This window comes from Melospiza melodia, chromosome 8, assembly GCF_035770615.1.
Source record: "Melospiza melodia melodia isolate bMelMel2 chromosome 8, bMelMel2.pri, whole genome shotgun sequence".
Taxonomy (NCBI): Eukaryota; Metazoa; Chordata; class Aves; order Passeriformes; family Passerellidae; genus Melospiza; species Melospiza melodia.
This window is the reverse complement of record NC_086201.1, coordinates 34835079-34852372: the sequence shown is the minus strand read 5'-3', so window position 1 is coordinate 34852372 and position 17294 is coordinate 34835079. Positions and strand designations below refer to the sequence as shown.

The 17294-nt window shown below is 41.6% G+C and overlaps 1 protein-coding gene across 1 annotated transcript in view; it reads right to left on the bottom strand.

The window, feature by feature from the left end:
- The window catches only part of SPAG16 (sperm associated antigen 16), a 379392-nt gene that overhangs the window by 147941 nt on the left and 214157 nt on the right, over positions 1-17294 (bottom strand). The window contains exon 13 of the mRNA XM_063162650.1: positions 9413-9539. Coding sequence (XP_063018720.1) covers positions 9413-9539 — 127 coding nt within the window. The remainder of the gene's footprint in view (positions 1-9412; positions 9540-17294) is intronic.

Below are 17294 nucleotides of genomic sequence, written 5' to 3'. Positions count from 1 at the left end.
GAAGCCAAGAACCACCTCCTAAGTTCCACATCTATTGCAATGGACCAACCCCACTGCCTCTTAGCACAAAACATCCTCACTGCTAATCATGCTTCTAAATGTGGCAGAGGAATTCAGCTGTAGGCAGAGGGCTGCATTTTGGCCTTGGACTACAGCATGTGAACAGCACCTCCCTGTCTGCTGCCTTCAGGGTGTCAGAGAACAGAACTGTTTCACACCCCTGAGTGCCTGGCAGCTCCCATACATTAAATGTGCACCACCACAATTCCATCCTTTGGGCAACATTTGAAGTGTGAATTCCCAATGCAAACCTTCACCATCCATCAGTGCTCCATGGAGTGTTCTACCCAAAACCAAGCTGACAGCCTACAGCTTTTCCTGCAAAACCAGGGCCCTCAGCTATTCTGCACAGGATCAAATTGACCACTTAAGCTTTCTTGAAGCAACAAGAAAATATTTTTATGCAAATACCTTACAAGGTCTGAAATTCCATTTGTCTGAACACAACATAGCTGAAGTCACTGCTTCTCAGTTTAAGCCATTTCCCAGGCAATATCTGGTTGCTCCTATGAAAAGGATTTGAAGTCCAAAGCAGCCATTCCCTGAGGCTGTGGGGAGCCAGAATGGGAATAAATGTATCCACTAGCACTTAAAAGGGAGTAATCTACAAAAACACATCAAGTCATCACTAATATTTTGATCCAGTTTTTTACCAAGCTGAAAACCTAATCATTGAAAATGTATTACTTCATGTTATTGTTAGAAGAAAAGAAATTGATTTGTGAGGCTTGGAGTTTGTTTGGGTTTTAATAGATCTTTTTGAGAATGTGTAGCCACAGTCACCATAGCATTTAACTTCACTGACTAACAGATTTATCTAGTTCTCTCACCACCTGAGCTGCACAGGAATTCCCTCCCTCTCCCCCTCCACCACTGCCTCATCCAGAAGAAGATTTGGTTTGGAGCAAGTCCATTGAAGCAGAATCCATCTGCAGCCAGCACAACAATCACTATCCAACAGTGTTAAGTGGTCTTCTGGAATTTTTTCTGGAAACATCTTTATGCTCTCCTCCCTGCCACCTTTCCCACCTGTAAAAATCCATGGACCAATCTGACTGGCATCTATAAACCCTTACTTCTCACACCTATAAAAAAATAATAATTAAAAAAATAAATGCTCAGTGTAGTACAAAGCATTGTTTATGACATTAAACAATAACATAATAGTTCCAGTGAAATTTTGTGCTCTTTGGCTGAAGTTTCTGGCTTCTGCCCTGGGCTCTCAGCTGTCCAGAGCAGAAACATGCTACAGCTCCCTATCTCCCACTGCACTTCACACACCAGAGGCCTGGTCTGGAAGAGATGTGTTAATATAACATCAACTAAGTAAATTTAGCCATTATTTTAAATTAATTTAGGTATTGTGTGGTCAGTGGTCATCTGGTAGACACATTATTACACACATGCACACACCAAATTGCTTTTTTGCTAATGACTCATTTGTTTTATTCCTGCCTGTTTCAAAAAAGCAATTAAGTTGAAAATGACCTTTTGAAGATTGTACTTGTGGACCAATCTTTTCATTTTTAATTACTTACTTTGGTTTAATTGTTACATTAGGAACTATTAAGAAAGCAGCCAGCTTCATAATCAATAATTTAATTAGAGTTTTAGGACCAAGAAGTCAATGCAAATGTTATTCTGCAGCCAGGCCTTTCCCAAAGCCTTTGAAAGAACTTTACTCCCATTTTGTTTCAAAGTGACATTGGCCACATGGAAATCAAACTCATTCTTACTGTAATATATCCTGCCCACACATTATGGATGGACACAGGCAGCTGGTAAGAAGTTCACATTCAGGTCAATCTTCTCTCTGCCCAGGCAGGAGCACAACCTGCTTCCCTCCCTCCATTTCCCTCATTCTCATTTCACCCCATGCTCCCCAGAGCCCTTGCCAGGAGCCACACAGTGCTTACTGGAACCCATGGCCAGACTTCCAATATGTTACATTTATCTATTTATAGCTCTCTAATTACTACTAATATTCAAAGATAAGCAGCAACAGATGAAATCTGCCTCAGTGGGTGGTGAATTAATGTCCCCCTTGCCTCCAGTGCCTCTCTCTGCCTGCCCTTGCATGTTTGCAACCCAGCAGTGCAGGGAGCTGCCAGTGCAGTGGGAATTGCAGGGCCTGAGGTGTCCCTTTGTGAAGGCAGAGCTGTGGATCACAGGGCTCCATCACTGCACACTGCCTTGCCCAGCAGCAGCTCCCAGCAGCCATCAACCACCACCCATCACCCATTGTCACAGACATATGTTATGAAAAATCCTTTTGCTGGGATTTTTCTCCTGAGAAGCTGAGAGGCCTCAGGAACAAAATGTAAACATTGATTATCTGCTGCTGTGGAATGCAACAGGTGGGTCTGTGATTGGTCTCATGTGGTTGTTTCTAATTAATGGCCAATCACAGTCAGCTGGCTCAGACTGTCTGCTCAGTCACAAGCCTTTGCTATCATTCTTTTCTATTCTTAGCTGGCCTTCTGATGAAATCCTTTCTTCTTTTCTTTTAGTATAACTTTAATATAATATATATCATAAAATAATAAATCAGCCTTCTGAAACATGCAGTCAAGATTCTCGTCTCTTCTCTCGTCCTGAGACCCCTGTGAACACCACACCCACCATCCATCATCACCCACCATCATCCTGGGCAGAGGAAAGCAGCACAGGAATGAGAGGGAGCCTTGAGCCACAGCAGAAGCTTTGCTAGAATGCCCTGAGCCCTGCAGGGCTGCAGCAATGGAGGCAATCCATGTGCTGGGAGCTTTGGGATTGGGGCAGCAAACAGGAATTGCAGGACAGGCACTGCTATATCTTGCTAGGGATGGATCACAGGGCTGCTCACATCCTGGGAAAGGCAGGCATGTGAGAAGGAGCTCCAAGACACCAAGTCTTGACACCAAGTCTTTGACACTAAGTCAGAGCCAGGCTGGGCTGCACTGCAAGAAGCTCTGGAGGGGGCAGACTTTGGAGGAAACTCCTGCAGAGCTCCTGGGGAAACCATGGCTGCACAGGAAGGAAAGCATCTGGCTGCAGAGGATCCTGGGGCTCTTGGAACTGGCTCACCACAGAATGGTGACAGCCTCAGGGCTGCCAGAGCTCAAGGAGCATTTGGATAATGCTTCAGGGACAGGGGGGGATTGCTGGGGATGGTGCTGTGCAGGGCCAGGAGCTGGACTCGATGCTCCTGGTGGGTCCCTTCCAGCTCAGCAGATCCTGTGATTCTCCAGCAGCAGCTTAAATGACTGTGAATGTCATGATGGAAAGTGTTACTTTAATCTAACCTCACTGCCATTTATACATTTCACATGAATTGCAAGCCAACCTGGAGATTTAAGCTTTAACACACAGAACTGTCTTGTCCTCTCAAAGACTTCCCTTTGAAATTAAAAATGCAGCTTTTCTGTGTTTTGGCAAAAAGGCAGAGGAAGGCAACTCATTAATGGGCTGAATTCCTGCTGGCAACAGGACTCAGACATCCACTGGACAGAACTGGGCATATCAGTGAACAGGAACAGCTTAATAAAACAATTATAACCTTTTAAGGGCCACTAATTCACCTGGAGCTTTAGAATCATGGAATCACTTTGCTTGGAAAAGACCTTTAAGATCATCAAGTCCAGCTGTTGAGCTCTGCAGAAAAACCTGATTGATTCTAAAAGGTTTAGCCTGGTTTAAACATAGTTTAACAGGGAAAAAGCCTATGGGATGAGCTGATTATACAGTTTGTTAAACTGTTGATTAAATGGTTTGATGTGGAAGAAAAGACAAAGAAGGAAGAGGTAAGAAAGACATAGTTCCAGTGTGAGGGTGATCCTGGGGACAGCAGCCACACACAGTTTGAAGGGCAGTGGTTTTCCTGCCTCCCAAAAAGAAAAAAAAACCTCACAGCAAATCCAGAATATTGGATATTTTCTTGCTTACATCTGGGTCAACTGATCCAAATTGCACTTATATGTTCATTATTGGAAATATTTTATTACAATCTGCCTTTTTCAATGAAGCTGTTTTGAGATAAAGTCAAAATGAAGCATTTTAAGAACTACATTGACCAAATCAAACCTTTTTTCCCCAATTGTTTTTCATTATTGGAAAGTAATTTTGTTTTTTTTCCTCAGCCATACTTCTGGTTTTTAAAAAACTGGCACTAAGTCTCTAGGAAAGCATCCCAAACAGATTTAACATAAACCTTTTCAAGTTTTACTTTTGTCTTTTGTGATACTACTTCTGGGAGCAAACATAATCCCTATTCATAACTATTTGTTCTTGATTTCATATTTCACTGTGACTCAAATTCCTTTTCATGTGAAGACAGGGAGTTTTAAAATATGAACCCATTATTTACAAATGCACAGAATGAGGAACACAGAATTTGTTACACTTCATGCCAGGAACTGGACTTATCCTTGCACATCCCTTATTTACAGCAGCATAATTCAATTGCACTGGGAGATTTGGAGTTTGCATGGAAGAGCTCTTTGTCTCCAACACTGACAACTTCAATCTTTGACCTACTTTTGAAGAGGATTGATTTGGACCTTAAACTGCCTGTCAAAGGTTTTTTAAATGACCCATCCTGTCTATCCACTCAGCTCATGAATTCATTCCTCGGGAGTTCAAAAGGGTTCAAATAAAACTGACAAATCCAATACTCTGAGGAGATTCTGACTGATAATTTTGTGTCTAAGGTGTTTACTTGGGGATAAATCAACTGAAATAGGCTAAAAATTATAAAGACAACCAGACTGCTTTTCAAAATCACTCCCTTTTGCTTGCTTAATGCTTCTCTCGTACACTTGATCCTTAAATTCACTTTTCCTGAGGTTGCCTTGTGAATGACCATTTCAAAGGGACACGGCCAAAGAACCCCCCACCACAGATGGGCACAATCCCTGAAAAGATCTGGGTGTTCCTATATGTTTTAAGTCTACTGACAAAAATGTTCTGACAAAATCCATATGGAAAAGCAAAACATCTACAAACTAATTTATATTGCACTGGAAGAGAAAAAACTAAAATAGGATATGCAGGGGAATTACTAATTTGGAAATTACTAAATAGTGATAAAATAAACACTGGAAAGTAAGTGGTCTAAAAGATCATTTAATTAGAATAAAATAAATTTAGAAGGTTATCTAAGGAAATTAGAAGCTTGGAACAATTTCCCAGTTTAACCAAAAGTTAACCAAATTTGAACTGCAACAGGAACCACAGCAAGGATGTCCCAGGCCAAAGACATCCCAGGATGGGAGAGGATGGGCAGTATTGGGAAGGAGAAGATTGCAAGGCTGCAGCTTAGATCAGCATCCTGTAATTATTCTACATCCATATGAAACACACAGGCAGCCAAGTGCTCATCATTAAAATGCTGCAGCACAGCTGGAAACCTCAGCCAACAGCTCAGAAACTGCCCTGTGCATGGATTTATTTATTCTCTGGTAGGACACAGAGTGAAAAGCCCTTAGAAATGGCCACTGTCCTCAAACGACCCACGTGCCTTCACCCAGAGCCCTTTTACAAAGGAAAAAATGCAAATGACCACTCCCAGATTCTTGGGGTTCATTCTACACAGATTTTGAGACCTCTGTGGGGCAAAATGCAAAGCCAAGGATGAACAGAACAGGACCTGGACTGTGACACTCCTCAGAACGTGCTGCTGGGGTTGCTGAGTGCTGCTGCTTGCCCTCCCAGGTGGGACATTCATTTGGGTTTCCCTGCTGTTTCCCACAGAGCTAATTATGTGGGAACTCAATCAAACTCAGCCAATGCTCAAGAGCCATTAGCACACCATGATAAGCAGACACTGGAGCACAGAAGCTGCAATTTATTAACTACTGCTCTAAAAAGGGCTGTGCCTAAGAAGTTCTTTTATTTTATAGTATTACCCTAGAGAAGCCCCCAGCAGCCTCTTGCTCTTTGCCCTGACTATTCCTTCCCAATGAACTCCTGTGGGTGTGGTGCAGCCCCAGGGCCCCAGCCTGCCCTGCTGGGTGAAGTGTGGTGCACCAACTCAGGAACTATTCCCAGGGGCTCAGAGATCCAATTTCTCCACAGCCATGCACAGATATCCCTGCAGGAGCCCAAAGGAGGCTCTGCCTGCATTGCCAAGAGGGGAAACTGCAGGAGCCTCTGAGGAGAATGGCCTGAGCTGCGTTTTTACTGGGAAATTCTTGCTGCTGCTCAGGCATGATTTTTGGGCAATTTCATTCTGTTTTTTTTTTTTTTTTTCTTTTTCCTATGAGATTGGTGCCTGCATTATTCATCAAGGACCACACTACCTTGCAACTTCTAACTTTTGGTTCTGCTGTCCACAAATTACTGACAAGGACACAATTTGATGTGCAGAGCCAGAACTGTGGTCACTGTGCTGCCTTAGTCATCTTTGACACAAATAGAGAAAAGTTGACATCCTTGATGTCTTCCTCCCTGAGTATCAGAGGTATTAGTTTGATAGTGGGGTGGGAATGGGATCCTTTTATTTGTGTTATGCAGCAATTTTCTGCAAACAGAATGCAGATAAACCAGGTCTCATCTTAAACCACTGAGCTGCACCGCATAAAGGAATATATCCTGGGTAACTAAAATATTAAACTTGAGTACCAGTGAGCAGTAGAGACCAAAATGGACACGAATTATCAAACAATATCTCAAATGCTTGTTATTTCACAAAATGGAATAGAAATAGAGCATTGTATGAGTGTGACTTTTTACAGAGCTCTGTGTGTGCTGAACTTTGTTCCCAAGAACAGTGTCACTGATGTAAATGGGCCTCTGTCCTGCTAAGGACACACAGAATTCTTCCCAAATCCTCATTGGACACATTCCTCAGGGCATTACTACTGCAAGCTGCCTTTTAAATGACAGTCTCTCCACAATGTTTTCAAAATTGAAATATCCAGTTATAAAACCTGACATTTCAAAAATCAGAAAGCACATGAGATAGTTACTAAATCAATAAGTTTCAAACATGTAGAATGAAAAATGAGTATGTTTTTTTCTTCCCTTCTATTTAATTATTTAAGTGTATAAATATTTGGTATCTCATCTGTCTGAAAAAAGGCTCAAATGGTGTCGGGACAAATGTGAGTGGTCCCAAGAAATGGCTCCTGAGGCTGTGGGAGATGCAGAGGAGTGGCAGGAATTAACCCAGGCAGGGGACCTTGGACTCAGGGGAGGTCAAGGGGCTCTTCTGCACCTCTCCCATTCATCACTGGACACACTTAGCAATTCATGAGTGGAGACGCCTTCCCTGATGTGTCAGCGAGGAATTGTTCTGGTGAAAAGCCAGACCACGCTTGTCTTTCTATGAAACTGGCACCAAGAGGAATAAATTCTGCAGCTTATCTTGGCATCAGAGCCATCAGCTTCTCTGGCAAGAAATTCCCACCAGAGAGCTGCAGCCTGGGTCTCCACATCTGATCTACTGCCTGTCTGGCACAGCACAAGCGTGGTTGCTGCCCAAATCCAACACCAAAGCTGTAATTCTCCCTCAGTGTCTGGAAAGAGCCACAAGTGCAATTCATCTTCCTCTGTTCTCACTTTCCTATAGGCAACATAGCCCTTAGGTTTAAAATTAGAGTCAATGTGATGAAGATTTTTTTAAACCACTGGATGGATCTTACTTTGTTATCCAGAAAAAGAAAAAAAAAAAAAAGAGGAAAAGTAACACCCTGCATTTCCAAAGTCTGCAGTCTTTAGTATCCTAGTAATTACAAAGATTTATGTTCCATCCTGCCCCAAATCCAGAGCTCATTGTCCATTCAACTTACACTGCGCTGACTTACAGCTCTCTGTATCCATTATCTTTAATAATAAAGAGCTGACTGCACTTAATGATGGGAGAGCAAGATGTGATTAGCAATAGGAATCTGATTTATGAGCAAACAAACCCGAGCGTGGTTTTCATGTTTCATTAAAAGTATCTTAAATGTACTCCTTAATGCTAATTGAGCTCACAGAGATGAGAAAATACTCTATTCCCAATTAATGGGACAAAATAATTCATCTTCTTTCTGGAGGGAACATTTAATATCATTCAGCATTTAGAGGGAGGTGGCATCTTGACAGGGATTTTACCACCTCAAGTGAGGTTTCACTGTGAGCATTTATCCTAAACTTGCAAGATTTCCCACTGGACATGAAAAAAATTAAACAGCATAAATACACCACAAAATGCCATATACAGCATTTTCTTTTCACAAAAGTCTTTCCTATCTTAGCTAAATTACTCAAAGCTGAAAAACAATATTGGTGAGCAAATAGAGAGGCTTTATCCTTATGTTTGTCAAAGGAAAACTCCTTGATGACTCTGTTAATTTGCTACAAGCAGGAGATTACTGAGATATTTGCAAGATAAAGTTCCTTGCAGGATTTATTGAAAACAAAACAAAGCAGAAATCTATTTTTCCATTAAGCATTTCACTTTTGTTTGTATTGCAATAATTTTTTTCCTCTTTTTGAATTATTCATATTTGGATATCAAATATTCCTACAAACCAATGCATTTAGGAATAATGAGTCCTGACTAGTTTCATTTTAACTCATTGTGCTTTCTGACCAGGATTATTATTATTATTATTATTATTATTAAATGACCTTCTATTCAGTCTGTTTCTATAATCCATAAATAGAAATTGCCTAATGAGCATCTCAAGTATTCCAGTGTCATTTCCATGGTAGTTTTTCCTACCCTGTGTTTGTATAGCTCTGATGACAACACCATTTAATCCACAGCAACAGCTCTGCCTGCTTCCTCTCAAATCCCTTCCATGAATATAACCTTCTGCATTTGAGGCTGGAATCTTGTACCTTTACACTGAGTGGCTGTAACAACAACTGAAGAATTAATTTGAGAACTTCAAAAGTTACTCCATACCACAGAAACAGCAATAATTATTAGATTTTTCTGATGAAAGAGGAAAAAAATTTCTTTTGCCTTGTTCTCATGTTCTACTTGAACAGGATTTGCATATTTTGTTTGCAAAGCAGCAGGGACAAATACACTCCCCAGTGTATTCAACCCATTTTTACCCATTCCAAAGAAAGAAGATAGAGAAGAACAAAGGAGGAGATGCAGAGTTTCTCTCACCACCTGCAGTGATATAACATGGAGAAAATAATGTATGTTCCATAAGGAATCAGCAGAGTTCTGGAGGAGGAGAGGCAGATTCCTTCTAGAGGAAGTGTTACATGGTGACATTTTTGGTCAGAAGATAACAAGTGTATTAGTGAATATTTTACTGGCACATTGCCCTCACTTTCTATTTTGATTTCACACTGGGTATTATTTTTCTCATGTCACACACATCACTACATCCTGAATTTAGGGAAGACCAAGGCAAAGCCTGCCTACCTTTCTGACATCCCAGAGAGACAAGGTCTTGTCAGCAGAGCTGGTGACAACGGTGCTGGAGAAGGGCAGGAACTCGATGCTGTTGACTGAGTCCTTGTGGCCACGCAGGGTGTACCTGCACCTCTCACTGCAAGAGAAGAAAACAGGAATGCAGCACCCTCCCCTCATGGTAATATCATCAACAGACAGCTTTAGGTGAATGAAGAACACATTTTGTGCATCTCTGGAAAAATGAGCACTGACAATGATTCCTCACCCAAACACTGCACCACAGAGACAGCTACAAACCCCAACCCACTGGTGTTTGCTTCCCAGTAAGGAAGGCTGGAGCAGGAAGGCATAAAGAAATGAGAAGTGGGTTTGAAAAGATTGAATCCTAAGGAGGAACACTGAAAGCACCACTTTGTGTTCCCTGGGTGGATCCTCAAAAAACCTTGTTGATGCAGAATTGAAAAGGAACGTGGATGAAAAGGCAGGGTGGAGACAGCAGAGTTTCCTTTATACAGACATGAAATTCCTTGTTTTCAGAAGGTCTGAGAGATCTATTGGACTGTGCCCACATGCCCTCTGAAGAAAGCCAGTGAGTGCTGGCAACCTGGTTTTCCTCTCAAGGTCTGCACAAAGGCTTAGAAAAAGCAAGTGGTGCCTGGGAGCTCTTTACTGAGGGTAAAGTCTTGTCCCTGTGGACACCCCAAACCCCTTTTCCCTGAAAGAGAAGTCTCTGGCTATGGATGAACCACTCCAGAGGCCACTGTAAGCTCCAAGTTCTTAAGGCAAAGGTGAGGGAACAGAGGTGCACCCCAAGAATTGAGGTGTTCATCATGAACTGACAGCTCAGATGGAATTACCTGTGAAGTGGTTCTGAAAGTTCTTTCAAGGCTGAAGACACCCAGTCACTGCACCTTCTCCCAGCTGAGCAGTAACACCCTAGAGCTTTTGGGCTGCCTTTCTCACCTCCTTGCTTGGTTTTCTTTGAATGAGTTGATTTCTGGGACAACACTACTGGTCCTTCTCAGCTGAGGGGATGGACCTGATACAGATGGAACCCCAGACAGGAAACTTTTCCCATTGTAGGAAACATTGTGGACACAACCACAATGACACTGCTGTGGAGAATCAGTTCACTCACCAAACAGCCTGACCTTGGGTGCACAGCTGTAATCCCATGAAAGCTTTTTGGGTTTTGCTTTGCCTTCTGTATGTACACCAGAGCAGAACATTCCTTAAACTGGAGGTGAGGACAAGAGAAGGAAGAGCCCAAGGATGCCCCATCCAGACAACACAGAAGGTGACAGACAAATCTGGGATTACTTAAACTCAGCAGACTGGCAAAGGTTTAACTCCTTCAGGAGAGTGTCAAGAGGGGGGATGATTGAAATAATCCAGGATCCATCACTCATTATTAATCAAGGGCATCACTCTGTGATTTCTTCAGATATATGTAAAACTTAAATGTGCAGTATTTGTATTGTTATATCCTGTGAAAACACACAGGTAGGGGAGCATAGTGTAGAAAACACTAATCAATGTAAACTCAGTAGCAGCTCTATCCTCTTTGTTCAGCTGAGTAAAAAACAGTATGAAAAAATAAAAGCCAACAACTCATCATAAATTACTGCAGCTTTCAGCAAGAGCTCAGAATTTTATTCCCTGCTCATGTGATTCTGACAGTAGAAACACACCTCCCTGGAGCTGGCTGCTGAATATATCACTGAGGCTTGCCAATTAGATTACTGGGTGGCTCGTAACAGAGAAATTTCTTACAATATTTATTAAGGAAGCTGTCAGCAGGGGGGAATTAAAGATGTGATTTTTCTGCCTTTATTTTTCCCTGCCTGTGTGTCCCCAGAAGGCTTTCAGAGCTCTTGCCAGTTCTGTACCACCAGCACAGGAGATCAGTGTCTGCAGTGAGAGCCAGGGGAGTTGCAAGGTTGGGATGGACACTGCCCTGAGCACTGATCTAACCCAGGGACTCCTCTGATCTGTTCAGTGCTTTTCCATTTGCCACTCTGGAATGATATCCTGTGCTGAACACCAAGCCTGTCCCCACAAAGGCAGAGCAGAAGGGAAATAAGTAGCTTCTGAGGAGAAATATTATCCAGGACATAGATTTCAAAGAAATATTAGATTCCACTGGTATCATTTTACAGAATCTATGTTTTTCTATTATTGATAATACATTATCTCACCCAGTGTTATCTGTTATATAGACTACATGTATTATTTTGTCACAAGGACTCATTTTAAACTAGACATAAAGTGCTTGGCTGTTAGAACTCAGTGCACAAGGTATCTGATATTCATGATCACTTGATACACGACAGTAAAATAACTTCAGTAAAATAATTCTTTTGTTTCACAGTCTCGTGGCAATGTTTTACACCACAGATATGCCTTTTCCTTCTCAGATCTTACACTTTATTTGTGCCTAGGAATGCCATTTTTTAAAGGTGTCCAATCATTTCCAGCCAGCACGTTCCAATGTAAAGGCTCTGAGCTGCTGAACAGTTTCTGACAAGGAAAATCCTGCTGCATTTTTTTGGGGGGCACTTTGCATTTTTGAAAACACAGACAGCTTTCCATACCACAGTGTGAGAGTGGTTCCATTAGAAGAAAGGGAACTACTTCCAATTTTCCTGTAATAACAAGGTGTGTCTATGCTCTCCTCAAAGGCTGGAGAAGAATAACTCCAACCTGCTTGACTGGGCTTGGGATGAAAGAATACAGGAAAGGGAGGCAGTTAAAGGAAAAATAAGATATTTTTTCAGGCACTGATGTAAGATCTGGACTGTCCCAGGCAGACAGGCTGCAAGAACAGGCTTGTGAGAGATTAATTAGGTGCCAAAGCAGGAAGGCCCATTCAGAATCCCTTAGCAAGGTGAAAATGGACTGGTGATGTGATGGACCCTGACAGCAGCAGAAGGGAAGGAAATGATTTGCACTTTTCCATCAGGAACACAAACACCCAGCCCTGATGCAGACTTTCACCTTCCCACTTCCCCATCACTGCACTCTGATGAGCTCTGGCTCTCGAGATCTCATTTACCACTCTGATAACTGACTTACTGAATATTTTTGAGAACCTTTCCCCAATGCTATATAAAATAAATTCATCTTTCTGTCCAGCTGAGACATAATTTCAGCAAGATTGTCTTGTACCAGCTATCTTCTGGTCAGAAAGGGCAACAATTTATCTAGATGTTCTTTTTCCACAAAAAAAAAAAAGAGAAGTTGATATGAAGGTTAGAGCACCACCCCATTTTTTCCTGGAAGCTCATGTTTATATTCAATGGAACAAGTTTATCTACATTAGAATAAATCTGCAGTGTTTTTTCATGGAAGCTCATGTTTCTATCCAATGGCACAAGTTTATCCACATTAGAATAAACCTGTAGTGTTTCTTTCATGGAAGCTCATGTTTCTATCCAGTCGTTTATCTACATTAGAATAAATCTGTGGTGTTTTTTCATGGAAGCTCATGTTTCTATCCAATAGTTTATCTACATTAGAATAAATCTGTAGTAGTGTTTTTTCATGGAAGCTCATGTTTCTATCCAAAGAAACAAGTTTATCCACATTAGAATAAACCTGCAGTGTTTCTTTCATGGAAGCTCATGTTTCTATCCAATGGCACAAATTTATCTACTTTAAAATAAACCTGTAGCTACTTGCACTGGGTATTTTTCTCACTGTGAACACAGAGCCTCGTGGATATAAGCCTCACAACCTCTGAACATCCTTGTTCAGAAGGCAGAGGGGATCATGTATGAACAGAAGGTTAAACACTTGCACAAATCTTGATGCCTCAAGAGGTTCCCAATAAATGATGTCACGAGATAAATGCTGCTCAGTAGTTTAGCATTTTGCAGATTGCATGCTAAAACATCACTCAGCCACCACTCCTACCTTCATCCATCCCCTGTGTTAGTACAGGACTAATTATGTGCAATGTTTTCTTTTTATCTGCAGCCAATTCCTCTCCCTTAAATCCAGGTGAGATAATAATGTCCATCAATAAATCAGCCCTCATTCTACCTCACCAGGTTTGGATATTTTTTAAGAGTTTCAAAAAAACATGGACAGATACTAATCCAGAAGCACATCTGTGCCAGGAATGTTGGCTTCAATTAGCCATACCAATATTGATATAATTAACTCAACACATTGGGAAGATTTCATTTCTAGAGACTTCTCTTCTGAAAATCACATTCCAGAATGGTTCATTCAAATTCCAAAGGGCTTTCAGTACAAACTGCATTGAAAACAGAAGATATGAAAGATTTTCACTTACATAAGACTTCAGTGAATATTCCCAGACTCTGCACAAATGTAAAACAGCCAAAAAATGCACCAGTCAGATATTCCAGAGACTGTGCAGTAACTGAAAGGGAAGACAGGCAGTGGGTAGATTCCTCTTGCCCTGCATGGTTTCCCAGTAAAATTCAGGAAGAACAAAGCAGTGCCCAGCCTGCCCTGCCTGCCAGCCATGCAGCAAACCCCAGCCACGAGGCACACAACGTGTGGCCAACTCTTCTGCTACTTTAGTGTTTCAAAAACACCCCATGCTGTCATTCCTACAGAATTAGGATTTTTTTCCCTGTTTCTTGGCTTTTTTTCTTTTTTTTTTTAAGGTTTCTATGTTCAGCTCTATTTGGAAAAATTGGGGGAGTGGAAGGTGATACCATTTCAGTGAGTACTTAGGTAGTCATCATTACTTATTTTATTTCTGTGCCATATTGAGCCTCAGTTCAAGCATGGTAATTAAAACTACCTATACAGCCAATGAAAATTAATGAGATTTTGAGCTTGTTCTTTGGAGTCAGTGCCTCTCCCACACACCTTTTTCCATGCCTTCAGAAGAATTCATTAAATAACGAATTCCCAACCAGGAACTCCCAAACTGTACTATCTTTCCCTAAAACTGCTGTCCCAAATGGAGCAAACACTAAGCTAAACTCTCTCTCATGTCTATTGAGAAACATTTTTCTGTGTGAGCTGCAATCACAATTTTCAGGGCAAGTTACACCAGAAAGTCTCCTGCTGTGAAGGTGGACACAGCATTTCTGTGGTGGGTAAAAACACACCACAACCAGCCTCCAGTGCTCCTACTGGGCTGTAATTGGAACAGTCAAAAGGAGAATCTTTCTAACAAAACCTAACCCTATCACTTTCTCATAGTATGGCTCTATCTCCAGAATTTGTTTACATTTGGCATAGAACTTTCCCAGCCAAGATCAATGGCCAAGGATAGCAAATGGGCTGGCTTAAGACATTAAAATGCCAGTTTGGTTTATGCTGTTATAAATGCATCCTATCATGTCTTTACATTTTATGACCTCTATTTTATTTCTAGGTAGCTTCACATATGACACATCCAATTATTCATGTCAAGAATGTAAAACTACCAGTATTTCAGTAAAAAGTGCCTGCCATCATTTATGACAGTGATTTTTTTTTTTTACCCATTATTTCACTAAATGTAACACATTTTCTGAGACATTGACATGTGAGGACACTTACTCTAGAAAGTACATTTGTCTCTGAAAAAATACATAAAAGTATGATGCTGTCAATATGAAACACTTTGTTTGATTATTACTTCTATTGAAGAAAATGGAACTCTCTTCCAATTGTGAACATTCATTTGTGCTCTCTCTCAAACCAGCGTTTGACACTTGGAAAATGCAGTGCTAAAGGAGACATTACTGCAGCTTCTGTGACAATGCAAACATTTCTCCTCCAGTATTTAGAAACATTTAGAAAGAAAATACAAATTTAAATCTTCTCTGTGTAATTTATTTTAATATTTAGCACCTGTGGAACGTTTTAATCTCTGAGTGCTTTGCAAAACAAGGAGCAATCCCCTGATTTAAACAAAGCTCCGAGTCAGGCTTTCCCTGGTAAGGATCAGTTTGAAGCGCTACTCCTGAGTTTCTCAATCTGGTGAAATCTGGTGTCAGATAATTTTAATTTTTGCACTTTTTAGGTTCACATTGAGCAGAAGCAGGATTCAGCATTAAACCCATCAGGGGCTGAACCACACAGGCACTGTGAGCTGTCCCAGTCCCGCTGGAAGCAGCACAAGCTCTGCCACTGATGGCAGGAGGAGCAGGACGAGATCCAGCTCTGTCACCACAGGAGCCTGACAGCTCACACTTTGCTCTGGTGCACAGGAAATTGAGCATGTAAAAGGAAACTGATCTCTGAAGGGGGATGGACTTCACTGCTTAGTGCAAGGGTGTGATTCTCCCCCTTCCTCTGTCCTTGTCTTCCTCCTTCTACCAAAAGCAAAGAAAAGTTTCCCAGCTGGGAAGGCTTAGCCAAGGAAGAAAGAACCCCAGACATGATACATATGTTTCATTACTGTCTTCTGGGCATATAAACAAACATTCCTCATCTGACTCAGCACCTTTCTAAGTCCACTGTAAAATCCTGTAACATCCTTTTCTCAGACCTCCTTGTGAACAGTTGTACTGTTAAAACACAGAGCCTCTGAACTGGATCAAATTGTGTCCTTCCACTGACAGGACATAAGTCAATGTCAACAGTTACATTTTTCACTTGTTTGGTAAGTTTTGAAAACCTGCAGCAGTTTATTTTTGAGAGTGCAGATTTCCTCTCTGAGGTCAAGCAAGACTCTTTTCCCCTCCCTTTTCAGGAGCTGAACCGAGCACGGCAGCTTTCCTTAAACACCAGTTTGTAAAGACTCAACTCTAACCAGCTCTGCTGCAGCTCCTGCTGAAAACTGCAATAAAAGCACCAGGATTTAGTAGCTGAAGAGATTCCACCTGCTGCAAGAGGGAACTGCAGTTCCAACCCTCTCCTGGCCCTGCTGGGGGAAGGAACACGCTGGGCTTTGTGCTCACACAGGATGCACCTACACCTCCAGGTACCCTCCAGTCTGCTTCAAATTTGTCTCACACTTATTGGGGGCCCCCACTTTTAGCAAAACTCCAAGAGAAGGCTGAAGGGAAGTGCCTGAACATGATGGTCCTTAAATGTGGGTATCATTGAGCACACCTCGTGCTCCCAGCCCAGCCCCACGCACTTTGGGGCTCACTCTCGTGAGCACCTCCAGAGGGTTAAAGCCTTCCCACAGCAGGGAGGTGACCAAAATCTTCTCTAATCCCTCCCTTCCCACTCCACACCCTCCCATTCCTTGGTGCTCCCTCATTTGTGTGCTGTTAACAAGATACTCTGTCAACAGCAACACCCAAACAGGACAGGAAAGCTATTTTATTGTGTTGGAAATTCATTTCGTCTCCAGGGACCTTGCCTCCTTACATATTTTGCTGTTCTAAAAATGACTTTGTCCCATTTCTATAACTTGAAAGAGCCTCTTTGGCAAATAATACACAGAAAGGGAAAATTGAATGTACCTGAGAACAAAAAAATACAAAAAGCCACATGCAGAACAGAAAAAGAGGGCAATGCATTACGTTAAATGAAGTCTGATAGCTTGAACTTCAGATTCAGTGAGGTCTAATAGTGAGGGACATTTGGCAAAATTCCCCTAATAAATTTATAATTAACCAGCAGATAGCAAGGCTCCAGTCAGATTTCTATTCTGCAGTGAAATTAGATAACAGCCAAATAATCACAGTCCTTGAAAGAGAGTGCTGTGAATGCAGGAGAAAAAGGCTGCAAAACTTCATGCCTTACCTTTGGGATTGAAGTGCTTATTTGCCTCAATTCCTGGTAATTTATGTAACACACTATGTATTACTGGAAAAGTAGCCAATTATAACACTGTATTTATTTTTCTGGCAGAGCTCTACTGCGTGTATTTAAGTAGAAGCTGTGTGTTTATTGAGCGTGTGGAAACTTCCTTTACCAGGCGGACACCAAGATGCAGCACTGAGTTTAAAAATACTCTCAGACA